Source organism: Oncorhynchus mykiss, chromosome 28 (assembly GCF_057628025.1).
Source record: "Oncorhynchus mykiss isolate SJ-2025 chromosome 28, ASM5762802v1, whole genome shotgun sequence".
NCBI classification, from domain to species: domain Eukaryota; kingdom Metazoa; phylum Chordata; class Actinopteri; order Salmoniformes; family Salmonidae; genus Oncorhynchus; species Oncorhynchus mykiss.
In genome coordinates, this window is record NC_143049.1 from 33216564 (window position 1) to 33244266 (window position 27703).

At 44.2% G+C, this 27703-nt stretch overlaps 1 protein-coding gene across 2 annotated transcripts in view; it reads left to right on the forward strand.

The window, feature by feature from the left end:
* LOC110508222 (phosphatidylinositol 4,5-bisphosphate 3-kinase catalytic subunit alpha isoform) overlaps positions 1 to 27647 on the forward strand; it is a 31516-nt gene extending 3869 nt beyond the window's left edge. For both annotated transcript variants that reach the window (XM_090225143.1, XM_090225145.1), the window contains exons 6-21: positions 5089 to 5174; positions 5514 to 5619; positions 9098 to 9250; positions 9635 to 9769; positions 10124 to 10248; positions 10478 to 10559; positions 10796 to 10960; positions 17405 to 17508; positions 19745 to 19916; positions 20160 to 20266; positions 20458 to 20579; positions 20971 to 21049; positions 21744 to 21914; positions 22317 to 22434; positions 23123 to 23274; positions 23625 to 27647. In XM_090225143.1, the coding sequence (XP_090081269.1) occupies positions 5089 to 5174; positions 5514 to 5619; positions 9098 to 9250; positions 9635 to 9769; positions 10124 to 10248; positions 10478 to 10559; positions 10796 to 10960; positions 17405 to 17508; positions 19745 to 19916; positions 20160 to 20266; positions 20458 to 20579; positions 20971 to 21049; positions 21744 to 21914; positions 22317 to 22434; positions 23123 to 23274; positions 23625 to 23895 (2148 nt within the window). In that variant the 3' untranslated portion in view covers positions 23896 to 27647. The remainder of the gene's footprint in view (positions 1 to 5088; positions 5175 to 5513; positions 5620 to 9097; positions 9251 to 9634; positions 9770 to 10123; positions 10249 to 10477; positions 10560 to 10795; positions 10961 to 17404; positions 17509 to 19744; positions 19917 to 20159; positions 20267 to 20457; positions 20580 to 20970; positions 21050 to 21743; positions 21915 to 22316; positions 22435 to 23122; positions 23275 to 23624) is intronic.
* The last annotated feature ends 56 nt before the right edge of the window (positions 27648 to 27703 follow it).

The window sequence follows — 27703 nt, forward strand, 5'->3', positions numbered from 1 at the left end:
AAGGTATTTCAGAAGAACAGAATATGAGTTGGCCTACTGTATGTTATCTGGATATTCTCCATGTCATTGGCTGTAGGCTTGTTAGCATACAAGATATGCTTATAAGTCCTGTGACATTATTTAATATTATGATTTTATAGTAAGCAAGAATATAATTCACAAAACAAAAGTTGGTGTTCTGTTCTTTGCCTCACGCTGTTCTCTCAAGTGATCATATTTTCACCCATCAGACTTCTCAATTTAATCTTTACTAACATGTAAAATTAGTTTCAATTTAGAATGCCACATAATCAAATGGGCAGAGGAATATTATTTTAATGCATATGCACTGGAATAGCGAATGGAGGCCATTTTCCCACCGGTACATTTTCCACTCAAGTTATGTAGTCTACTCTGGTCATTTCGCTGTGCCACAGGTGATATTGTGCCCAAACTCTGTATGCCATAGGCTCACCCAAACCCGTGTCCTGCAGCTACCCAGTGCTTAGTTTGAGTCTCTGCGTGTTGGAGAAAGGAATGAAGGAGAGGAGGGGGGGCAGAGACAGAAATGCAGTGGTTAGATATTCTGTAGCTGAAGGTATTGTCAGCCTATTAATTATATAAAAAATGCCCTCTTACTAGGCTATTCAAAATCTAAAACAAATTCACTATAATTCTAGGCTAAATCTCAATTTGATTTATTTAGGCTAGACCAATTATGTTTTGAAGAGATCTTAAGTCACTATGTTGGGGTATCTTTACTGTGTGTGAATGTTTTTCTGCCATGTGTAATATGCGGTAGACAATGTATTATATAACAGCACAATCATTATTTTAATTCTGTAATTTTTTGGGGTGCTTGGGCTCATATTTACTAATTTCATATGTAAATACTGTATTCTATTCTACTGTATATTAGTCAATCAAATCAAATTTTATTTGTCACATGCGCCGAATACAACAGGTATAGATAGCCCTTACTGTGAAGTGCTTACTTACAAGCCCTTAACCAACAATGCAGTTCAAGAAAGAGTTAAGAAAATATTTACTAAATAAACTAAAGTAACATTTTCTTTTTAAGCATCACAAGAAAATGACATAACAATAACGAGGCTATATGCAGGGGTACCTACAGTGCCTTGCGAAAGTATTCGGCCCCCTTGAACTTTGCAACCTTTTGCCACATTTCAGGCTTCAAACATAAAGATATAAAACTGTATTTTTTTGTGAAGAATCAACAACAAGTGGGACACAATCATGAAGTGGAAAGACATTTATTGGATATTTCAAACTTTTTTAACAAATCAAAAACTGAAAAATTGGGCGTGCAAAATTATTCAGCCCCTTTACTTTCAGTGCAGCCAACTCTCTCCAGAAGTTCAGTGAGGATCTCTGAATGATCCAATGTTGACCTAAATGACTAATGATGATAAATACAATCCACCTGTGTGTAATCAAGTCTCCGTATAAATGCATCTGCACTGTGATAGTCTCAGAGGTCTGTTAAAAGCGCAGAGAGCATCATGAAGAACAAGGAACACACCAGGCAGGTCCGAGATACTGTTGTGAAGAAGTTTAAAGCCGGATTTGGATACAAAAAGATTTCCCAAGCTTTAAACATCCCAAGGAGCACTGTGCAAGCGATACTATTGAAATGGAAGGAGTATCAGACCACTGCAAATCTACCAAGACCTGGCCGTCCCTCTAAACTTTCAGCTCATACAAGGAGAAGACTGATCAGAGATGCAGCCAAGAGGCCCATGATCACTCTGGATGAACTGCAGAGATCTACAGCTGAGGTGGGAGACTCTGTCCATAGGACAACAATCAGTTGTATATTGCACAAATCTGGCCTTTATGGAAGAGTGGCAAGAAGAAAGCCATTTCTTATAGATATCCATAAAAAGTGTCGTTTAAAGTTTGCCACAAGCCACCTGGGAGACACACCAAACATGTGGAAGAAGGTGCTCTGGTCAGATGAAACCAAAATTGAACTTTTTGGCAACAATGCAAGACGTTATGTTTGGCGTAAAAGCAACACAGCTCAGCACCCTGAACACACCATCCCCACTGTCAAACATGGTGGTGGCAGCATCATGGTTTGGGCCTGCTTTTCTTCAGCAGGGACAGGGAAGATGGTTAAAATTGATGGGAAGATGGATGGAGCCAAATACAGGACCATTCTGGAAGAACCTGATGGAGTCTGCAAAAGACCTGAGACTGGGACGGAGATTTGTCTTCCACAAGACAATGATCCAAAACATAAAGCAAAATCTACAATGGAATGGTTCAAAAAGAAACATATCCAGGTGTTAGAATGGCCAAGTCAAAGTCCAGACCTGAATCCAATCGGGAATCTGTGGAAAGAACTGAAAACTGCTGTTCACAAATGCTCTCCATCCAACCTCACTGAGCTTGAGCTGTTTTGCAAGGAGGAATGGGAAAAAATTTCAGTCTCTCGATGTGCAAAACTGATAGAGGCATACCCCAAGCGACTTGCAGCTGTAATCGCAGCAAAAGGTGGCGCTACAAAGTATTAACTTAAGGGGGCTGAATGATTTTGCACGCCCAATTTTTCAGTTTTTGATTTGTTAAAAAAGTTTGAAATATCCAATAAATGTCGTTCCACTTCATGATTGTGTCCCACTTGTTGTTGATTCTTCACAAAAAAATACAGTTTTATATCTTTATGTTTGAAGCCTGAAATGTGGCAAAAGGTTGCAAAGTTCAAGGGGGCTGAATACTTTCGCAAGGCACTGTATACTGAGTCAATGTATGGGGGTACAGGTTAGTCAAGGTCATTTGTAAAGTGACTGCATAGATAATAAACAGCGAGTAGCAGCAGTGTAAAAACAAGGGGGGTTCAATGTACAGTAAATAGTCCGGGTGGCCATTTTGATTAATTCAGCAGTCTGATGGCTTGGGGGTAGAAGCTGTTAAGGAGCCTTTTGGTCCTAGCCTTGGCGCTCTGGTACAGCTTGCCGTGCGGTAGCAGAGAGAACAGTCTGACTTGGGTGACTGGAGTCTTTGACAATTTTTTGGGCCTTCCTCTGACACCGCTTAGTATATGTGTCCTGGATGTCAGGAAGCTTGGCCCTAGTGATATACTGGGCTGTATGCTCTGCCCTCCGTTGCGCCTTACGGTCAGATGCCGAGCAGTTTCCTTACCAGGCAGTGATGCAACCAGCTGTAGAACTTTCTGAGGATCTGGGGACCCATGCCAAATCTTTTCAGTCTCCTGAAGGGGAAAAGGTGTTGTTGTGCCCTCTTCACAACTGTCTTGGTGTGTTTGGACCATTCTAGTTTGTTGGTGATGTGGACACCAAGGAACTTGAAATTCTCGACCTGCTCCACTTCAGCCCCGTCAATGTTCATGGGGGCCTGTTCGGCCCTCCTTTTCCTGTTGTCCACAATCAGCTCCTTTGTCTTGCTCACATTGAGGGAGAGGTTCTTGTCCTGGCACCACACTGCCCGGTCTCTCAGTTCCCGATAGCCTACCTCATCGTTGTCTGTTCTCAGCCCTACCACTCTTGTGTCGTTAGCATACTTAATGATGGGGTTGGAGTCGTGCTTGGCCACGCAGTTGTGGGTGAACAGGGAGTACAGGAGGGGACTAAGCATGCACCCCTAAGGGGCCCCAGTGTTTTAGGATCAGCGTGGCAGATGTGTTGTTGCCTACCCTCACCACCTGGGGGTGGCCCGTCAGGAAGTCCAGGATCCAGTTGCAGATGGAGGTGTTTAGTCCTAGGGTCTTTAACTTAGTGATGAGCTTTGTGGGCACTATGGTGTTGAATGCTGAGCTATAGTCAATGAACAGCATTCTCACAGGTGTTCCTTTTGTCCAGGTGGGAAAGGGCAGCGGGGAGTGCGATTGAGATTGTGTCATCTGTTGGGGCGGTATGCGAATTGAAGTGGGTCTAGGCTTTCCGTCATGGTGGTGTTGTTGTGAGCCATGGCCAGCCTTTTAAAGCACTTCATGGCTACCGACATGAGTTCTATGGGGTGCTAATCAATTAGGCAGGTTACCTTCACTTCTTGGGCACAGGGATTATGGTGGTCTGTTTGAAACATGTATGTATTACAGACTCGGTCAGGGAGAGGTTGAAAATGTCACTGAAGACACTTGCCAGTTGGTCATCGCATGCTTTGAGTACATGTCCTGGTAATCCGGCTGGCCCCGTGGCTCTGGGAATGTTGACTTTTTTTAAGGTCTTGCTCACATTGGCTATGGAGAGCGTGATCACACAGTCGTCCAGAACTGCTGGCGCTCGCATGCATGCTTAAGTGTTGCTTGCCTCGAAGCAAGCATAAAAGGCATTTAGCTCGTCTGATAGGCTTGCTCCACTGGGCAGCTCGCGGCTGGGTTTCCCTTTGTAGTCCTATAACATTTTTCAAGCCTTGCCACAGCCGACGAGCATCACAGCCGGTGTAGTGGGATTCAGTCTTAGTCCTTTATTGATGCTTTGCCTGTTTGATGGCTCGTCTGAGGGAATAGCAGGATTTCTTATAAGCATCTGGATTAGTGTCCCACTCCTTGAAAGCGGCAGCTCTTACCTTTTAGCTCGGTGCGGATGTTGCTTGTAATCCATGGCTTCTGGTTGGGAAATGTACGTACGGTCACTGTGGGGACAACGTCGTCGATGCACTTTATTGATGAAGCTGGTGACTGAGGTGGTATACTCCTCAATGCCATTGGATGAATCCCGGAAAACATATTCCTGTCTGTGCTAGCACTCCGACATTGCTCGTCCTAATATTTATTTTACTTTTAGATATGTGTGTATTGTTGTGAATTGTTAGATATTACTGCACTGTTGGAGCATTTTGATACACCCGCAATAACATCTGCTTAATATATGTGACCAATTTGATTTGATATGTATAGTCATATGAACAAGTTCAGGCAGTACTGCTTTACAAAAGGTTTTCTCCCCACTGAACACACGATCCTGTTGTCAGTTCTGTTGTACATGTCAGTGCAGGTCCTCGTGAAGAAGAGGAACAACATTTAGATGTAATATCTGAATAGATCCGGTTTGGGCCCTAATGTCCTGGATGTCAGTTTCTGTATCTATGTAAATGATTGATGTGTCCCTGCTATTGATCTAGATCTATGTACGGACTGGGATCTACCACGGTGGGGAGCAGCTGTGTGACAATGTGAACACTCAGCGTGTGCCATGCTCAAATCCCAGGTATGCCATCCAGCGTCATAATAAACTGTGCTTTCTTTATGAAGTACTTGCTAAATCACATACTGCAGGTCGTTACAGTGAGACCATTTTTACTCACATATGTATTTTGCTGTGCGACCTGGATTTTTAATTTAGGAGCACCAGTGTGCCTAGAAAAATGTATGATTCTACCTTTTTACTACCTCACATTTCGCGTTTGTGCTCCTAAATGTCTTTCGGTGTGCCTTTATTTTTCAACTTAGGCTCACATGTGCTCCTTGTAAATAGCGACGCCTATTGTTAGCTTCATAAGTATGTTTATTTGATTGATTGGTGAAATGTTCTTGTTGTCCATCCCAGGTGGAATGAGTGGCTGAACTACGACATGTACATTCCAGACATCCCACGTGCCGCCCGCCTCTGTCTGTCCATCTGCTCTGTGAAAGGGAGGAAGGGGGCTAAAGAGGTGAGCTCTCCCTCCTGCCTACCGGTGCCAGGAACTTAGTTGGGCCAAACCAAAAGTCACTTTTTTTCCCCTGTCAGAAAGTATCAGAGGTCTCAAACTCAAAATACCAGAGGGCCTATGTCGGTCTTACTGTTGTCAGGGGGGGGCCTATGTCGGTCTTACTGTTGTCAGGGGGGGGGCCTATGTCGGTCTTACTGTTGTCAGGGGGGGCCAATGTCGGTCTTACTGTTGTCAGGGGGGGCCCAATGTCGGTCTTACTTGTCAGGGGGGGCCCAATGTCGGTCTTACTGTTGTCAGGGGAGGCCAATGTCGGTCTTGGTGTTGTCAGGAGGGGCCAATGTCGGTCTTGGTGTTGTCAAGAGGGGCCAATGTCGATCTTGGTGTTGTCAGGGGGGGGCCAATGTCGGTCTTGGTGATGTCGGGGGGGGGGGCAATGTCGGTCTTGGTGTTGTCAGGGGGGGGGGGGCCCAATGTCGGTCTTGGTGTTGTCAGGGGGGGGGGGCCCAATGTCGGTCTTGGTGTTGTCAGGGGGGGGGCCAATGTCGGTCTTGGTGTTGTCAGGGGGGGGGGCCAATGTCGGTCTTGGTGTTGTCAGGGGGGGGGTCCAATGTCGGTCTTGGTGTTGTCAGGGGGGGGGGCCAATGTCGGTCTTGGTGTTGTCAGGGGGGGGGGGCCAATGTCGGTCTTGGTGTTGTCAGGGGGGGGGCCAATGTCGGTCTTGGTGTTGTCAGGGGGGGGGGCCAATGTCGGTCTTGGTGTTGTCAGGGGGGGTGGCCAATGTCGGTCTTGGTGTTGTCAGGGGGGGGGGGGGAAATGTCGGTCTTGGTGTTGTCCGGGGGGCCAATGTCGGTCTTGGTGTTGTCCGGGGGGCCAATGTCAGTCTTGGTGTTGTCCGGGGGGCCAATGTCGGTCTTGGTGTTGTCCGGGGGGCCAATGTCGGTCTTGGTGTTGTCAGGGGGGCCAATGTCGGTCATACTGTTGTCAGGGGGGGCCAATGTCGGTCATACCGTTGTCAGGGAGGGGGGGGGGGGGCAGGCAATGTCGGTCTTGGTGTTGTCAGGGGGGCCAATGTCGGTCTTGGTGTTGTCAGGGGGGGGCCAATGTCGGTCTTGGTGTTGTCAGGGGGGCCCAATGTCGGTCTTGGTGTTGTCAGGGGGGGGCCAATGTCGGTCTTACTGTTGTCAGGGGGGGGGCCAATGTCGGTCTTACTGTTGTCAGGGGGGGGGCCAATGTCGGTCTTACTGTTGTCAGGGGGGGGGCCAATGTCGGTCTTACTGTTGTCGGGGGGGCCAATGTCGGTCTTACTGTTGTCAGGGGGGGGCCAATGTCGGTCTTACTGTTGTCAGAGGGGGGCCAATGTCGGTCTTACTGTTGTCAGAGGGGGGCCAATGTCGGTCTTACTGTTGTCAGGGGGGGGCCAATGTCGGTCTTACTGTTGTCGGGGGGGCCAATGTCGGTCTTACTGTTGTCGGGGGGCCCAATGTCGGTCTTGGTGTTGTCAGGGGGGGGCCAATGTCGGTCTTACTGTTGTCAGGGGGGGGGCCAATGTCGGTCTTACTGTTGTCGGGGGGGGGGGGCAATGTCGGTCTTACTGTTGTCAGGGGGGGGCCAATGTCGGTCTTACTGTTGTCGGGGGGGCCAATGCCGGTCTTACTGTTGTCAGGGGGGGGCCAATGTCGGTCTTACTGGAGGGGGGGGGGGGGGGCAGGCAATGTCGGTCTTGGTGTTGTCAGGGGGGCCAATGTCGGTCTTGGTGTTGTCAGGGGGGGCCAATGTCGGTCTTGGTGTTGTCAGGGGGGCCCAATGTCGGTCTTGGTGTTGTCAGGGGGGGGGGCAATGTCGGTCTTACTGTTGTCAGGGGGGGGGGGCCAATGTCGGTCTTACTGTTGTCAGGGGGGGGCCAATGTCGGTCTTACTGTTGTCAGGGGGGGGCCAATGTCGGTCTTACTGTTGTCAGGGGGGGGGCCAATGTCGGTCTTGCTGTTGTCGGAGGGCCAATGTCGGTCTTGGTGTTGTCATGCGGGGGGGAAATGTCGGTCTTGGTGTTGTCAGGGGGGGGGCCCAATGTCGGTATTGGTGTTGTCGGGGGGGGGGGGGGGGGGGGCGGGCAATGTCGGTCTTGGTGTTGTCAGGGGGGGGCCCAATGTCGGTCTTACTTGTCAGGAGGGGCCAATGTCGGTCTTGGTGTTGTCAGGAGGGGCCAATGTCGGTATTGGTGTTGTCAGGAGGGGCCAATGTCGATCTTGGTGTTGTCAGGGGGGGGGCCAATGTCGGTCTTGGTGATGTCAGGTGGGGGCCAATGTCGGTCTTGGTGTCGTCAGGGGGGGGGGGGGCCAATGTCGGTCTTGGTGTTGTCAGGGGGGGGGGGGGCAATGTCGGTCTTACTGTTGTCAGGGGGGGCCAATGTCGGTCTTGGTGTTGTCCGGGGGGCCAATGTCGGTCTTGGTGTTGTCCGGGGGGCCAATGTCGGTCTTGGTGTTGTCAGGGGGGCCAATGTCGGTCATACTGTTGTCAGGGGGGGCCAATGTCGGTCTTACTGTTGTCAGGGGGGGCCAATGTCAGTCTTACTGTTGTCAGGGGGGGCCAATGTCGGTCTTACTGTTGTCAGGCGGGGGGGCAATGTCGGTCTTACTGTTGTCAGGGGGGGGGAAATGTCGGTCTTGCTGTTGTCAGGGGGGGCCAATGTCGGTCTTGGTGTTGTCAGGCGGGGGGGGGGGGGGGCCCAATGTCGATCTTGGTGTTGGGGGGGGCCCAATGTCGGTCTTGGTGTTGTCAGGGAGGGGGGGGACATGTTGGTCTCACTGTTGTCAGGGAGGGGAGGGGCAATGTCGGTCTTGGTGTTGTCGGGGGGCAATGTCGGTCTTGGTGTTGTCAGGAGGGTGAAAATGTCGGTCTTGGTGTTGTCAGGGGGGGCCAATGTTGGTCTTGGTGTTGTCAGGGGGGGGGGCAATGTTGGTCTTGGTGTTGTCAGGGGGGGCCAATGTCGGTCTTGGTGTTGTCAGAGGGGGCCAATGTCGGTCTTGGTGTTGTCAGGGGGGGCCAATGTCGGTCTTGGTGTTGTCAGGGGGGGCCAATGTCGGTCTTGGTGTTGTCAGGGGGGGGCCAATGTCGGTCTTGGTGTTGTCAGGGGGGGCCCAACGTCGGTCTTGGTATTGTTGGGGGGCCAATGTCGGTCTTGGTGTTGTCAGGGGGGGGCTAGAGCGAAGCAGCTTTTGGGCCTGACGTGGCCCTCGGGCACCCAGTTTGAGACTCCTGTTGCAGATGGATATGGAGAAAAATACATTACCAGTACATTTCCTGGCTTTAACCAATCCTGCTGTTGTCTTTGTGCAACCATCGCCTTCAATTTTATCCTTCCATTGCTTGGAATGCTATATCGTTTAACAAAATAATTAACTATTTACATTAACCACGATTCCAATCCAACTCCATACATTTGACTACAATACAATCCAACGTTGCTCTATTGTTGCTGCAGGAGCATTGTCCGCTAGCCTGGGGCAACATCAATCTGTTTGACTACACCCACACTCTAGTGGCCGGGAAGATGGCCCTCAACCTGTGGCCTGTGCCCCATGGCCTGGAAGACCTGCTCAATGCCATCGGAGTCACTGGCTCCAATCCAAACAAGGTCGGAGGTGTTAGCTAGCTCGACTACACACACACACACACACACACACACACACACACACACACACACACACACACAGAGACCGATGCAAAGACACACTTCCTCAAAGACACTCAGCTAGAGTGGTGAACGAGGAGCCGCACACACACATCTACACACACCTACAGAGACAAAGTTACACACACCATCACGACCCCAAATTCATTCACATACAGCTTGAGCGGCTAGCAATAATCCTCCGCTCTCGCTGTCTAAGCCTCGTATCTCCCTTATTAATGACTAATTGACGCGCCACCTAACCCCACAATAGGACACCGTGGTTCTCTTAAGGCCCTTTTGAATGACCCCGTGTGACCTTTTCATTGTATCACCATGGGCCCACAGGAAACCCCTTGTCTGGAGCTGGAGTTTGATCACTTCAGTAACCCGGTCAAGTTCCCCGACATGCCGGCCATCGAGGAGCACGCCAACTGTAACATATCCCGGGAGCTGGGCTTCAACTACTGCCACACCGGTTTGGTAATTCCCAAGCGTTTGTGTTTCTAAGTCAATATTAACATTGTACGTTAATCTGTTATGTTGATTTAATGCTGTTGACAAGTCGGGTATACTAGAGACGTCACTAGCAGTCACCGCACAACCGGAGACGCCTGTGGTTTCATATTTCATTCATAGTGTCTCTCCCTGAGGCATGTTCATTAGGCTCAAAACAGGAAGGAAAATCCCCCATCTTGAAACAGGGAGGGTACTACCTGAGTGTGTCCAATAAGAACACAGATTTGAGTTTTCTGTGTTCATTGTGTTTATTGAACACAACCCTGTTTCCCACCAGTACTGTCGTTTTAATAAGCAGCATAATTGTCTCTATTGCAGAGTAACAGACTGGCGAGGGACAACCCCCTGACGGACAGTGACAATGAACAGCTGCGCTTGGTGTGTAACAGAGACCCACTGTCTGAAATCACTGAGCAGGAGAAGGACTTCCTGTGGAGGCACAGGTAATATGCAGTGTGTGTGTGTGTGTGTACATACAGTGTGTATGCTTCATCAACAAATGCATATTTGTTATGAAAAACTCGTAAACAAAACCCTTGCAAGATCTATCTAACATTTCTTACCTGAAATTGTTTGGTTACTTGCTCAAGCTACTCAACAAGCTCTTCTACTAACTATCCCAGTGTGTGATGTTAGGAGAGGAAACTAATGCACTATACTCTCCACCTGTAGACATTACTGCGGGACTATCCCAGAGATACTTCCCAAGATTCTCCTGGCAGTGAAATGGAACTCCAGAGATGAGGTTGCACAGGTAAACAGTCTCACATTTCAACTGCTGACACTTGTCTTTTTTAATAGCCTAGCATAGCATGGGCTATTTGCTGCATATTCATTTTAATTGATTTGACTCATTTAGCCATTTGGTTCCATTTCTGAGACGGTCATGTCAGTAAATATGATTTTTTTTTTTATTTAAAAAAATAATTTCCTCGAGCTTTGCATTTTATTTTAGACATGCATTTTTATATTTGTTGTTCTTTGTCTCAGATGTATTGCCTTCTGAAGGACTGGCCAGCCATAAAGCCAGAACAAGCCATGGAGTTGCTGGACTGCAACTTCCCCGATCCCATGATTCGAGACTTTGCCGTGAAGTGCCTTGAGAAATACTTAACAGACGACAGACTCTCTCAATACCTCATCCAGCTGGTCCAGGTACAGTAATAAATACCTACTAGACAGACTCATTACCTCATCCAGCTGGTCCAGGTACAGTAATAAATACCTACTAGACAGACTCATTACCTCATCCAGCTGGTCCAGGTACAGTAATAAATACCTACTAGACAGACTCATTACCTCATCCAGCTGGTCCAGGTACAGTAATAAATACCTACTAGACAGACTCATTACCTCATCCAGCTGGTCCAGGTACAGTAATAAATACCTACTAGACAGACTCATTACCTCATCCAGCTGAACCAGGTACAGTAATAAATACCTACTAGACAGACTCATTACCTCATCCAGCTGGTCCAGGTACAGTAATAAATACCTACTAGACAGACTCATTACCTCATCCAGCTGGTCCAGGTACAGTAATAAATACCTACTAGACAGACTCATTACCTCATCCAGCTGGTCCAGGTACAGTAATAAATACCTACTAGACAGACTCATTACCTCATCCAGCTGAACCAGGTACAGTAATAAATACCTACTAGACAGACTCATTACCTCATCCAGCTGGTCCAGGTACAGTAATACATACACTCGTGTTCAAAAGTTTGGGGTCACATAGAAATGTCTTTGTTTTTGAAAGAAAAGCACATTTTCTGTCCATTTTAAAATAACATCAAATTGATCAGAAATACAGTGTAGACATTATTAATGCTGTAAATGACTATTGTAGCTGGAAACGGCTGATTGTTTTATGGAATATCTACATAGGCCTACAGAGGACCATTATCAGCAACCATCACTCTTGTGTTCCAATGGCACGTTGTGTTAGCGAATCCAAGTTTTTAATTTTAAAAGGCTAATTGATCATTAGAAAACTGTTTTGCAATTATGTTAGCACAGCTGAAAACTGTTGTTCTGATTTAAAGAAGCAATAAAACGGACCTTCTTTAGACTAGTTGAGTGTCTGGAGCACCAGCGTTTGTGGGTTCGATTACAGGCTCAAAATGGCCAGAAACGAATACTTTTCTTCTGGAACTCGTCAGTCTATCTTGTTTTCCTTTGCAGAGTTGCAAATAAAAATCCCTATCTCAGACTGGCCAATAAAAATAAAATATTAAGATGGGCAAAAGAACACAGACACTGGACAGAGGAACTCTGCCTAGAAGGCCAGCATCTCGGAGTCGCCTTACTGTTGACGTTGAGACCGGTGTTTTGCGGGTACTATTTAATGAAGCTGCCAGTTGAGAACTTGTGAGGTGTCTGTTTCTCAAACTAGACCCTCTAATGTACTTGTCCTCTTGCTCAGTTGTGCACCGGGGCCTCCCACTCCTCTTTCTATTCTGGTTAGAGCCAGTTTCCTCTGTTCTGTGAAGGGGGTAGTACACAGCGTTGTACGAGATCTTCAGTTTCTTGGCAATTTCTCGCATGGAATAGCCTTCATTTCTCAGAACAAGAATAGACTGATGAGTTTCAGAAACAAGTTCTTTGTTTCTGGCCATTTTGAGCCTGTAATCAAACCCTCAAATGCTGATGCTCCTCATACTCAACTAGTCTAAAGAAGGCCAGTTTTATTGCTTCTTTAATGAGCACAACAGTTTTCAGCTGTGCTAACATAATTGCAAAACTGTTTTCTAATGATTAATTAGCCATTTAAAATAATAAACTTGGATTAGCTAACACAACGTGCCATTGGAACACAGGAGTGATGGTTGCTGATAATGGGCCTCTGTATACAGATAATGGGCCTCTGTATACAGATAATGGGCCTCTGTATATGTAGATAATCCATAAAAAAATCTGCCGTTTCCAGCTACAATAGTAATTTACAACATTAACAATGTCTACACTGTATTTCTGATATTATTTTAATGGACAAAAAAAAAGATTTTCTTTCAAAAACAAGGACATTTCTACGTGACCCCAATCTTTTCAACTGTAGTGTACCTACCAGACAGACTGAATACCTCGTCCAGCTGGTCCAGGTACAGTCATACGACCCACTCATGGTCTGTGCTGTGTAGAGACAGAATGGCCACATAGAAACCACATACTATTCTATTCATTTTCTTTGACTCAACATGAATGCCACTGCCATCTTGATAGTTGGGGTTTTGACACCATCTGACAACGTTTTAAATAATTAACACTATGTAATGACATAATTCAATATGATCCTTTAGGCTAAAATGCTTTATTTTACATGGTGGCTTTATTCCGTCTTATCTCTTTCTGTGGTTTGCTAAAGTAATCCTTTTTGATTTACAGTGTATTCAGAAAGACCCCCTTGACTTTTTCCACTTTTTGTTACGTTACAGACTTATTCAAAATCGATGAAATTGATGAAGGAAAAAAACAATCTACACACACTACCCCATAATGACAAAGCAAAAACAGACATTTTTGACATTTATGCAAATTTCTTAAAATAAAAAAACAGATATAGTTTATTTACATAAGTATTCAGACCCTTTGCTATGAGACTTGAGATTGAGCTCAGATGCATCCTGTTTTCATTGATCATCCTTGAGATGTTTCTCCAACTTGATTGGAGGCCATCTGTGGTAAATTCAATTCATTAGACATGATTTGGAATGGCACACACCTGTCTATAGAATGTCCCACAGTTGACAGTACATGTTAGAGCAAAAACCAAACCATGAGGTCAAAGGAATTGTCTAAAGAGCCCTGAGACAGGATTGTGTTGAGGCACAGACCCGACTTTCAATCCACATAAATCAAATCACATTTTATTTGTCACATGTGCTAACTACAACAGGTAAAAAGACCTTACCATGAAATGCTTACTTACAAGCCCTTAACCAACAATGCAGTTCAATAAATTAGAGTTAAGAAAATATTTACTAAATAAACTAAAGTAAAAAAATAAACACAATAATGAGGCTATATACAGGTGGTACCAGTACCGAGTCAATGTGCGGGGGTACAGGTTAGTTGAGGTAATTTGTACATGTTGATAGGGGTAAAGTGACTGCATAGACAGTAAACAGAGAGTTGCAGCAGTGTAAGAACAAGGGGGGGGGGGTCAATGTAAATAGTCTGGGTGGATATTTCATCCCCCACATGGACATTCTTCCTGCTCGTATCTCATTTAGGCTACACTGGTTTCCAGTTAAGAGTTTACATCTATCAGCTCCTACAGAGAGGTAATGAACTCAACAGTTTAATGAATTGGACAAGTCGCTCCTAATTTTAGGCTCCTGCTATTAAGGAGAAGAACACGAAGGGTGAAATCGACTATTCACCTCAAATATTTAATACATTTCAGAACAAGGCTGTAATGTAACAAAATGTGGAAAAAGTCAAGGGGTCTGAATTAGAGGTTGAGCGATTATGATTTTTCAACGCCGATACAGATTATTGGAGAACCAAAAAAGCCGATGCCGATTTAAAAAAATAATAATAATAAAAAATAAAATGATAGTAGTAGTAGTAGTAGTAATAATAATAATATAAAAATAAAAAATATAAATAAAATAAATAAATAATAATAAAAAATTATTATATATATATATATATACAGTGCCTTGCGAAAGTATTCGGCCCCCTTGAACTTTGCGACCTTTTGCCACATTTCAGGCTTCAAACATAAAGATATAAAACTGTATTTTTTTGTGAAGAATCAACAACAAGTGGGACACAATCATGAAGTGGAACGACATTTATTGGATATTTCAAACCTTTTTAACAAATCAAAAACTGAAAAATTGGGTGTGCAAAATTATTCAGCCCCCTTAAGTTAATACTTTGTAGCGCCACCTTTTGCTGCGATTACAGCTGTAAGTCGCTTGGGGTATGTCTCTATCAGTTTTGCACATCGAGAGACTGACATTTTTTCCCATTCCTCCTTGCAAAACAGCTCAAGCTCAGTGAGGTTGGATGGAGAGCATTTGTGAACAGCAGTTTTCAGTTCTTTCCACAGATTCCCGATTGGATTCAGGTCTGGACTTTGACTTGGCCATTCTAACACCTGGATATGTTTATTTTTGAACCATTCCATTGTAGATTTTGCTTTATGTTTTGGATCATTGTCTTGTGGAAGACAAATCTCCATCCCAGTCTCAGGTTTTTTGCAGACTCCATCAGGTTTTCTTCCAGAATGGTCCTGTATTTGGCTCCATCCATCTTCCCATCAATTTTAACCATATTCCCTGTCCCTGCTGAAGAAAAGCAGGCCCAAACCATGATGCTGCCACCACCATGTTTGACAGTGGGGATGGTGTGTTCAGGGTGATGAGCTGTGTTGCTTTTACGCCAAACATAACGTTTTGCATTGTTGCCAAAAAGTTCAATTTTGGTTTCATCTGACCAGAGCACCTTCTTCCACATGTTTGGTGTGTCTCCCAGGTGGCTTGTGGCAAACTTTAAACAACACTTTTTATGGATATCTTTAAGAAATGGCTTTCTTCTTGCCACTCTTCCATAAAGGCCAGATTTGTGCAATATACGACTGATTGTTGTCCTATGGACAGAGTCTCCCACCTCAGCTGTAGATCTCTGCAGTTTATCCAGAGTGATCATGGGCCTCTTGGCTGCATCTCTGATCAGTCTTCTCCTTGTATGAGCTGAAAGTTTAGAGGGACGGCCAGGTCTTGGTAGATTTGCAGTGGTCTGATACTCCTTCCATTTCAATAGTATTGCTTGCACAGTGCTCCTTGGGATGTTTAAAGCTTGGGAAATCTTTTTGTATCCAAATCCGGCTTTAAACTTCTTCACAAGAGTATCTCGGACCTGCCTGGTGTGTTCCTTGTTCTTCATGATGCTCTCTGCGCTTTTAACGGACCTCTGAGACTATCACAGTGCAGGTGTATTTATACGGAAACTTGATTATACACAGGTGGATTGTATTTATCATTAGTCATTTAGGTCAACATTGGATCATTTAGAGATCCTCACTGAGCTTCTGGAGAGAGTTTGCTGCACTGAAAGTAAAGGGGCTGAATAATTTTGCACGCCCAATTTTTCAGTTTTTGATTTGTTAAAAAAGTTTGAAATATCCAATAAATGTCGTTCCACTTCATGATTGTGTCCCACTTGTTGTTGATTCTTCACAAAAAATACAGTTTTATATCTTTATGTTTGAAGCCTGAAATGTGGCAAAAGGTCGCAAAGTTCAAGGGGGCCGAATACTTTCGCAAGGCACTGTATATATAATTATTTTACATTTATTTTATTGTTATTTGTAATAATGACAATCACAACAATACTGAATGAACACTTATTTTAGCTTAATAAAATCAATTTAGCCTCAAATAAATAATGAAACATGTTCAATTTGGTTTAAATAATGCAAAAACAAAGTGTTGGAGAAGAAAGTAAAAGTGCAATATGTGCCATGTAAGAAAGCTAACATTTAAGTTCCTTGCTCAGAACATGAGAACATATGAAAGCTGGTGGTTCCTTTTAACGAGTCTTCAATATTCCCAGGTAAGAAGTTTTAGGTTGTAGTTATTATAGGACTATTTCCCTCTATACCATTTGTATTTCATTAACCTTTGACTATTAGATGTTTTCATAGGCACTTCAGTATTGCCAGTGTAATAGTATATCTTCCGTCCCTCTCCTCGCTCCTCCCTGGGCTCGAACCAGCAACACAACGACAACAGCCACCATTGAAGCAGCGTTACCCATGCAGAGCAAGGGGAACAACTACTAGAAGGCTCAGAGCGAGTGATGTTTGAAACGCTATTAGCGCGCGCTAACTAGCTAGCCATTTCACTTCGGTTACACCAGCCTCATCTCGGGAGTTGATAGGCTTGAAGTCATAAACAGAGCAATGCTTGACGCACAACGAAGAGCTGCTGGCAAAACGCACGAAAGTTCTGTTTGAATGAATGTTTACGCTCCTGCTTCTGCCTACCACCGCTCAGTCAAATACTTAGATACTTGTATGCTTGTATGCTCAGTCAGATTAAATGCAACGCAGGACACGCTAGATAATATCTAGTAATATCATCAACCATGTGTAGTTAACTAGTGATTATGATTGATTGTTTTTTATGAGACAAGTTTAGTGCTAGCTAGCAACTTACCTTGGCTTACTGCATTCACGTAACAGGCAGTCTCCTTGTGGAGTGCAACGAGAGAGAGGTAGGTCGTTATTGCGTTGGACTAGTTGACTGTAAGGTTGCAAGATTGGACCCCCCGAGCTGACAAGGTGAAAATCTGATGTTCTGTCCCTGTACGTTGCAGTTAACCCACTGTTCCTAGGCCGTCATTGAAAATAAGAATGTGTTCTTAACTGACTTGCCTAGTTAAATAAAGGTATAAAAAAATTTTTACGGCAAATCGGCGCCCAAAAATACAAAATCTGATTGTTGTGAAAACTTGAAATCGGCCCTAATTAATCGTCCATTCCGATTAATCGGTCGACCTCTAGTCTGAATACTTTACGAATGCACTGTATGTGGGTGTGTGTTGTAAACGTGCCCTGTTTTTTTTTCTTCTTCTGGCCACCAGGTTCTTAAGTACGAACAGTACCTCGACAACCCGCTGGCCCGCTTCCTGCTGAAGAAGGCTTTGACCAATCAGCGGATAGGACATTTCTTCTTTTGGCATCTCAAGTGAGTTTGTTTTCCGGTTGTTTCCACAGCGTGTATTATGGTTGGCTTGATGTTGCCACAGGCAGCTGGAATGCCATTCTGCTGGTATAATACATCTTTCTCCAAGGTCCTCTAAAAAGCTTAATTTGTGCATATCAGGGTTTATGTAAAGAAAAGCTGACCGAGGGCAATTCGCCAGATCAAGTTACACATTTATTTTCACACATTTATTTGCGTAATCACAAGACATGTGTTTTTGAAAATGTTTTTGCATACATTTCTATGGGTCATGCAGTTTGAGAAGTCTTGCATGTACATTTTGTATGAGGGTGCACAATTAGAGGTCGACCGATTTATGATTTTTCAACGCCGATACCGATTTATTGGAGGACCAAAAAAAGCAGATACCAATTAATCAGACAATTTTTTAACATTTATTTATTTGTAGTAATGACAATTACAACAATACTGAATGAAGACTTTTATCTTAATAAAATCCATTTAGCCTCAAATAAATAATGAAACATGTTCAATTTGGTTTAAATAATGCAAAAACAAAGTGTTGGAGAAGAAAGTAAAAGTGCAATATGTGCCATGTAAGAAAGTTAACATTTAAGTTCCTTGCTCAGAACATGATAATATATGAAGGCTGGTGGTTCCTTTTAACATGAGTCTTCAATATTTCCAGGTAAGAAGTTTTAGGTTGTAATTATTTTTGGAATTATATGACTATTTCTCTCTCTACGATTTGTATTTCATTAACCTTTGACTATTGGATGTTCTTATAGGCACTTTAGTATTGTCAGTGTAACAGTATAGCTTCCGTCCCTCTCCTCGCTCCTACCTGGGCTCAAACCAGCAACACAACGACAACAGGCACCATCGAAGCAGCGTTACCCATGCAGAGCAAGGGGAACAACTACTAGAAGGCTCAGAGCGAGTGACGTTTGAAACGCTATTAGCGCGCACCCCGCTAACTAGCTAGCCATTTCACATCGGTTACACCAGCCTAATCTCGGGAGTTGATAGGCTTGAAGTCATAAACAGAGCAATGCTTGAAGCATTCGAAGAGCTGCTGGCAAAACGCACGAAAGTGCTGTTTGAATGAATACTTACGAGCCTGCTGGTGCCTACCATCGCTCAGTCAGACTGCTCTATCAAATCATAGACTTAATTATAACATAATAACACACAGAAATACAAGCCGTAGGTCATTAATATGGTCGAATCCAGAAACTATCATCTCGAAAACAATACGGAACCGTTCAGTATTTTATCTAATGGGTGGCATCCATAAGTCTAAATATTCCTGTTACATTGTACAACCTTCAAAGTTATGTCATAATTACGTCAAATTCTGGCAAATTAGTTCGCAACGAGCCAGGCGGCCCAAACTGTTGCATATACCCTGACTCTGCATGCAATAAACGCAAGAGAAGTGACACAACTTCACCTGGTTAATATTGCTGGCTAACCTGGATTTCTTTTAGCTAAATATGCAGGTTTAAAAATATATACTTCTGTGTATTGATATTAAGAAAGGCATTGATGTTTATGGTTAGGTACAGTCGTGCAACGATTGTGCTTTTTTTGCAAATGCGCTTTTGTTAAATCATCCCCCGTTTGGCGGAGTTGGCTGTCTTTGTTAGGAAGAAATAGTCTTCACACAGTTCGCAACGAGCCAGGTGGTCCGCAACGAGCCAGGCAGTTAACCCACTGTTCCTAGGCCGTCATTGAAATAAGAATGTATTCTTAACTGACTTGTCTAGTTAAATAAAGGTGTAAAAAAAATATATCGGCCAACTCGGTGTCCAAAAATACCAATTGCCGATTGTTATGAAAACTTGAAATCGGCCCTAATTAATCGGCCATTCCGATTAATCGGTCGACCTCTATGCACAATCAGGTCGATGATATATGATTAAATCTCATATGATGGTATTTGACATTGACGATATATCTTGAAGGTCAAGACTATGCTGTATTTGAACCTTACAAATCCATACTGTGCAGTTTTATCAGTTGAGCTATATCTATCTGTTAAATGAAGTCTAAATGAATTAACTAAGCCTTATTTTTTTCGCCATACTAAGATTGTTGAATGAAAATGCGACTAAAATATATATATATTTTTATTATTATCTACTTATATTAATGTTGCAAAACGATTATATTGCAATATTTATAGTAGCATATCGTAGAAGAGGTCTGCTGCTGAACCAATCACAATCACATAAGTTATTGTCTCTGCCTCCAGGTCGGAGATGCACAACAAGACTGTGAGCCAGCGGTTTGGCCTGCTGCTGGAGTCCTACTGCCGGGCCTGTGGCATGTACCTCAAGCACCTGAGCAGACAGGTGGAGGCCATGGAGAAACTCATCAACCTTACCGACCTCCTCAAGCAGGAGAAGAAGGACGAGGCCCAGAAGGTCAAGTTTACACTGTGGTCAAGGCCCTTCCACTTCACGCCCTAATATGGAAGCCTCAATAGATGACCACGTTTTTCTTATCCTCAATACAACACAAAATAACAACCCACAGTCATACAACAAACTAGCGATACTAAGTAAAACGAGTAGAACTGCTATACAAGCCAACAGGCCCAAATGGTCTTCACGACTATGGACTCCTTGCAGTAAAGTGAAGCTCTCTCTCTCTCTCTCTGCCCTCAGGTTCAGATGAAGTTCCTGGTGGAGCAGATGAAACGGCCTGACTACATGGATGCCCTACAGAGCTTCACCTCTCCACTCAACCCAGCGCACCAGCTGGGAAACCTCCGGTACAGACGCTTTTTCAATCCAGAAAGCGCAGTAGACATGACCGCAAACGTCCACATATTTCCCCGGAATGTTTGAACAAAGAAACCAAGAAATGTATCCTGTGAAATTGAGGGTTAATGACAGGTCAAATGTTTTCTTAACGTTATTCTCAGCGTCTCCGTGTTGATACAATGTTTACGATCTGTTTTAGCTTGGAAGAGTGCCGGATGATGTCATCGGCCAAGCGGCCCCTGTGGCTCAATTGGGAGAACCCCGACATGATGTCAGAGCTGCTCTTCCAGAGCAACGAGATCATATTTAAAAACGGAGATGGTATGTCTCGCTAATGCATATCGAATCACTCAACCCCCTTGACTCGCTAGACGATAAACATGCTTACAGGATCCCATCTTACATGCATGTCCCCAAACTCACTTTGCATTGCCCTGGCACCGATTCGTAATGCATTAAGGCAGGGTTTCCTACACTCGGTCCTGGGGACCCCAAGGGGTCCACAACACTACACCACTGATTCAACTATCCAACGTTGATCATTAAGCTTTGATTATTTGAATCAGCTGTGTCGTGTTAGGGGTAAAAACCAAAACGTGCACCCTTTTGGGGTCCCCAGGACTGAGTTTGGGAAACGCTGCATTTTAAAGTGTGATCAAAGCTTGAACTGCTCATCATCTTGCTATTCTACCCCGCCCCCCGTCTCCTTCAGATCTGAGGCAGGACATGCTGACTTTGCAGATCATTAGAATAATGGAGAACATCTGGCAGAACCAGGGCCTTGATCTCAGGTACTGTCTCTTTGTATCCGCTCAGCAGCAGCACGCATGAATAGTCGATTTCACCCTTCGTGTTCTTCTCCTTAATAGCAGGAGCCTAAAATTAGGAGCGACCCGTGTAGCCTAAATGAGATACGAGCAGGAAGAATGTCCATGTGGGTGGACTGAAAGTCAGGTCGCTTTCTTATTAGTCTATTAACTAATTTATCACAGGCAGGCCAAAACTCCATCCCACCAAAACAGGCTGACATTTCAGGCTGTCCATTCAAACCGCTCTTACACTAAAAGGGCATTTATTATAATTTTCACAATTCCACAGTATTATTCCAACCTCATAGGTTGGAATTCCATGACAGACTGACCAGGTGAAAGCTATGATCCCTTATTGATGTCACTTGTTGAATCCACTTCAATCTGTGTAGATGAAGGAGAGGAGGCAGGTTAAAGAAGCAGTTTTAAGCCTGTGTCGATGGCTGGATAGACGGAGGCATAGATGTGTTGGACTGTAGTATTTTGAGGGATTTATAGACCCATCCAAACTTTCATGATCATATTTTGTAAGTTACTTTTCTTAAATTGTAAATATTGTATATTTTGTTGGAATTGTGAATTTGTATGATTGTGTGCAGGGCTTCTTGGTCTCAAATGGGATTTCCTGTTTTAAATCAATTGAAATATATCCTATTGCTTCCTCTGTGTCATTCAGGATGCTGCCGTACGGCTGCCTGTCCATCGGCGACTGCGTGGGCCTGATAGAGGTGGTGAGAAACTCCCACACCATCATGCAGATCCAGTGTAAAGGAGGCCTGAAGGGGGCGCTGCAGTTCAACAGCCACACACTGCACCAGTGGCTCAAGGACAAGAACAGGGGAGAGATGTGAGTGATGCCTGGGCTAGGTTCCAATAGCCACACTTGAACACTACATAGAACGAATGCCCAGTAGGCCTATGTAGCTTTGTTCTTCTACATTGCTTCATTCGAAGCAATCCTAATTCATTCTAAATGATACTATTGTAATGGATAGAGATTTGGTGAGACATTTCATAGTTCTAAGCAGAGAAACTATTTGGAACAGTCCGTTGCTTATGGGGGGACAACATATCAAGTTTATTCTCCACAGGGCAAAGGTTTCCTGGAATTGCTTAGGAGTGGATTGTACTGTGTTTGGTATTCCTATTATGACAACTTCCTCTTCAGTTAAATGCCATAGGGTTATGACAACTTCCTCTTCAGTTAAATGCCATTTGACTCATGGAAAACCCATTAAACTGTGTCCAGGTACGACCAGGCCATTGACTTGTTCACACGGTCGTGTGCGGGCTACTGCGTAGCCACCTTCATCCTGGGGATCGGTGACAGACACAACAGCAACATCATGGTCAAAGATGATGGACAGGTACTTCACAGACTAACGGCGCTGCTACACTATAGCCGTCAGCCGTTGAGGAAATGCTTCCTTTTAAAATCAATGAAAGCTGCTTCACTGCCTGCGCTACGTCAAGTCCAATGGCAGGATCCAAGCTCAAGACTCTGAGGTTCAATTCTTGATGCACACGATCATTATATCTTGTGAATTGAAATAATGAGAAATAGTTTATTGGTTGCATATGGCCTCGACTACACACAACTGGTTATTTTACTAAGATTTATGACATCAAGAAGCTACTAGCAAAAACTCTTGCGAGATACATTGACTAGCTAAGTTCAGAATATAAACAAAAACAACTTAATTAGAGGATCATTTAGAACGACCACTAGCAACAATGTACAAATTTAAATAAAAAAAACTGGACCTAAGCTGTTGTACTGACACATAATTGATGACTGTGGTGCAGTAGGGGAGAATAGAGTAAAGATGCTCCTCCGCTCTCAAAACAACACGCTCTATGTAGCAGATAGAACTGGTTGGAAGATTCCTGGAATAAGCAGGAAACCTGGGAATCCTCCAACCAGGATTTCTGAAAAACTGGGGAATTTTGTGAAAGTTGCCAGATTTTTTTGCAATCCTACACACTACTCTTTTCTCTTGACGTTCTTTGGTTATAGGTTAAAAAATAGTTGTAAAAAATAGTTTCTCCTTGCAGCTATTCCACATAGACTTTGGCCATTTCCTGGATCACAAGAAGAAGAAGTTTGGCTACAAGCGAGAGCGGGTGCCCTTCGTCTTGACACAGGACTTCTTAATCGTCATCAGTAAAGGAACCCAGGAGTGCACCAAAACCAGGGAGTTTGAGAGGTACAGTTTCACTATTTTGTTATGTTTTATTATGTTAGCGTTCCTACAAGTGAATATTAGGTGTTAGGTTCACTACCCTAAAGGGAAAGGTACGTGTTTGAATATATGATGCCGTACCTTTTTTGACTTCCTTTGCTTTAAATGGATGAGTACATGTCATTGTGTTACAGAATGATATCCTTACTCCAACCGGTAATACAATGCAACTTTTTATTTATCTCTCTCAGACACACACACACACACACACACACACACACACACACACACACACACACACATCTCCTAACCCAGCTAGGTTCAACATTTCGCAGACTAATCGTCCCTCACCGCTGTCCTTCCATTCCCACCAGGTTCCAGGAGATGTGCTACAAGGCCTACCTGGCCATCCGGCAGCACGCCAACCTCTTCATCAACCTGTTTTCCATGATGCTGGGCTCGGGGATGCCCGAACTGCAGTCCTTCGACGACATCGCTTACATCCGCAAGACCCTGGCGCTGGACAAGACGGAGCAGGAGGCTCTGGACTACTTTATGAAGCAGATGAACGACGCCCACCACGGCGGCTGGACCACCAAGATGGACTGGATCTTCCACACAATCCGCCAGCACGCCATGAACTGAGATGGGGCCATCTGCCCGGAGAGTAGCAGCAACGCAGAGAGGACGAGGGCGGATCTTTACATCATCCGCCTGGACTGTGTGTCAACGGAGAGACTAGAGCGGATCTCTGCACCATCCGCCAGCTAAGCATGCCATGAGCTGAGATAGCAGAGCGGACAACACTAGCGTTCACGGATGGAGCTATGAATGGATAGAAACCATTGACTGAATTGAGAGGCTAGAATGGATCGCTACATCATCTGCTAACTTCTGAGCTCTGAGGGAAATGCACATCTGTACACCATCCACTAGGAGGCGCCAAAAGTGGATATTAGGGATGCATCGATAGGGAAATGACGGACTGATGCGATAATCATATTTACTGGACATTATCTTTCTCATATTGGTATGGCAATATAGCCACAGTTTTCTCTTTGTAAAATTAGGGGAACAACCACGATTGTAAACAGCCATTTTGCAAAAGTTATGTCATTTGTAAGATGAAAGCGATCTATTGTATTATCAGCCGATACCGATATGATGCCCGTTTTTTTTCTTCCTATATCAAAGCCTGCCCAGGGTCATGTCCTGCTAACACACCAGGATACCGTGAAGGCCTGCCCAGGGTCATGTCCTGCTAACACACCAGGATACCGTGAAGACCTGCCCAGGGTCATGTCTTGCTAACACACCAGGATACCGTGAAGACCTGCCCAGGGTCATGTCCTGCTAACACACCAGGATACCGTGAAGGCCTGCCCAGGGTCATGTCCTGCTAACACACCAGGATACCGTGAAGGCCTGCCCAGGGTCATGTCCTGCTAACACACCAGGATACCGTGAAGGCCTGCCCAGGGTCATGTCCTGCTAACACACCAGGATACCGTGAAGGCCTGCCCAGGGTCATGTCCTGCTAACACACCAGGATACCGTGAAGGCCTGCCCAGGGTCATGTCCTGCTAACACACCAGGATACCGTGAAGGCCTGCCCAGGGTCATGTCCTGCTAACACACCAGGATACCGTGAAGACCTGCCCAGGGTCATGTCTTGCTAACACACCAGGATACCGTGAAGACCTGCCCATGGTCATGTCCTGCTAACACACCAGGATACCGTGAAGACCTGCCCAGGGTCATGTCCTGCTAACACACCAGGATACCGTGAAGACCTGCCCAGGGTCATGTCCTGCTAACACACCAGGATACCGTGAAGACCTGCCCAGGGTCATGTCCTGCTAACACACCAGGATACCGTGAAGGCCTGCCCAGGGTCATGTCCTGCTAACACACCAGGATACTGTGAAAGCCTGCCCAGGGTCATGTCCTGCTAACACACCAGGATACCGTGAAGACCTGCCCAGGGTCATGTCCTGCTAACACACCAGGATACCGTGAAGACCTGCCCAGGGTCATGTCCTGCTAACACACCAGGATACCGTGAAGACCTGCCCAGGGTCATGTCCTGCTAACACACCAGGATACCGTGAAGACCTGCCCAGGGTCATGTCCTGCTAACACACCAGGATACCGTGAAGGCCTGCCCAGGGTCATGTCTTGCTAACACACCAGGATACCGTAAAGACCTGCCCAGGGCACGCAACGGAAAATGGATTGATACGGAAAACAAAACAAAAATTCTTATTGGACAAATCTTGTCTCTTTCTCTTTCAATCATGTTTTCTTCCTCTTGGTGCCCATTGAACACGACCCAGAATACCACCAGCATTGTTAATTCCCAGTGATGGATGGTTGACAGACACTAGGATGTCCTTTTCATCGTCTACTGTCAACTCTAAGACTAGCGAAGAGAACTGACAAATCGTGTTAGATCTCAATTGATGATCACACATCTTGCCCCCCCCCCCCCCCCCCCCCCCCCCCCCACCTCCACAGATGGAAACGGTCATGTTTCGTGACCTCAAAGTTTGAGATTTTGTACAGAAGTATCCCAATGGTCTTGTATGCATACATTATTCCTTTTTAGTCTTCATTTTCTACTGAGCCAAAGTACTATATATATATATATATATAGATATATATATATATATATATAGATATATATATATATATATATAGATATATATATCTCCCCTACTACATCTGACTTATCAGTCTAACCATGAGTCACTACTATTCCAATCCCTGTGTATCTCCTTTGTAGCACTGATCTCTACAGTATTTGTTTGTTTGTCGATCAGTATTATGATGCGTGTGCAGCGTTCTGGAGTAAAATGGCTGCCGTCCAGCACCCAGTTGGATGCAACACAGAAGTTTACGATGACCGACAGAAAATAACTGTAGATTTATCCTGTAACTGTAAATTCATTGAATTCATCCTCTTCGTTTTGTTGTTTTTTCAGGGTTGTATTTTTAAAGGGAAATGGGGGCAAAATGGATGTGCAATGTTATAGTTCTGTTACACTATGCAATTTGTGATCTTTATGTACTGTACTGCAAAGTAGAGTCGATGGGAGTATCTAATCATATACACAGCATTAAATATGTCTTATCAACTGTACAGACAAGACAGTACACAGAAGACGAATGCACAATTATGCACTGACAGTATCACCGATTTCTTCCCTCACAGGATGACTCTGGAAGAACGGAAGAACTGTTAAAAAAAAAAAAGAGCCTCTTGTACCCTGCCTTACACTTTAGTTTTTTCTTCAGATCTAACCAGACATTTTCAGAAAGCGTTTGGAACTACCGTAGATTTCGTTTTTTTTTTTTGGTGACTTGGAATTTGCTTCATCCTATATTTTCAGAATACAAGTATGTATAGATTTGACCCTATTCCAGACTTCCCCAGCATTCTATGTCATATGAACTCCCTAATCAGTAAAGTTGTTTAAGATCAATAAAATAAAAGTGTAACAGGTGAATTTGTGGTTTTGCCTTCCCTGACAACTACCCTTTTTTAAGTGTGGATTCTGCAGTTTTCTCATTGCATAAATATAATTGTATTAGTCAGTTGTTTGCCAGTTTTTACCAAATTACATGGTATGTGTTTCTGTGCAGGTTACAGATGGTTGGGCAGGTCCCATTCAAAACAAGACAACTACAATAACTGTATTACAAACAATATGCAAGCGCTATCATAGGACATTTTTCCTTTTCATTTTTGTTGTGGTTAAATGTCATTATTTTCTTTTCACTGTTAATGCATGAGGTCCCTGAAGATACTTTGTTCTTGAAGTTCATGTTTTAAATGACATTTTGTTACTTGTGAGGTACAATGTCATCACACCATGAAGATAAGCAATACTACCCTGGGGCCAGGGAATAATGTCTGGCACTCATGAACTATATGCGTGTAAATCGCTTTCCTTGAGTAACTACAGAGGTAATATATTTTTGTATTCTAAATGTAGACTAACTCTCAATATAATCACTAAACAAAAAACTGGAATTATGCATAGTACATCGTTTCACACCCCACTAGACAGCTTGTAGTTATTGAAATATGAGACACTAGTGATGGACAACATGAGCTTGGTAAGGAGGAGAATGTACTGAGTGTAATTTCACTGAAGGTCTTCTGCTCTGGCTAGGAGTACAGTGTAAAAGCACAACGATGAAAAGCGATCCTGCATGTTTTCAAACCCACTATTCATGAGTTATCTATTCATCCCTGTACTATGCACTCATTATTCTTTCAAACTAATTCATATACCATGTCTGGATAGAACCCTGTATTCATTCACTCATTGTACTGTTTGCTCTGTATCCCCAGATATTTTGAGAACCAATAAATGTCATTTCTAATGATCCATTTCTTGCCTCATTTTATCATTAATCTCATAATTAAAATAAAAATATATTTATA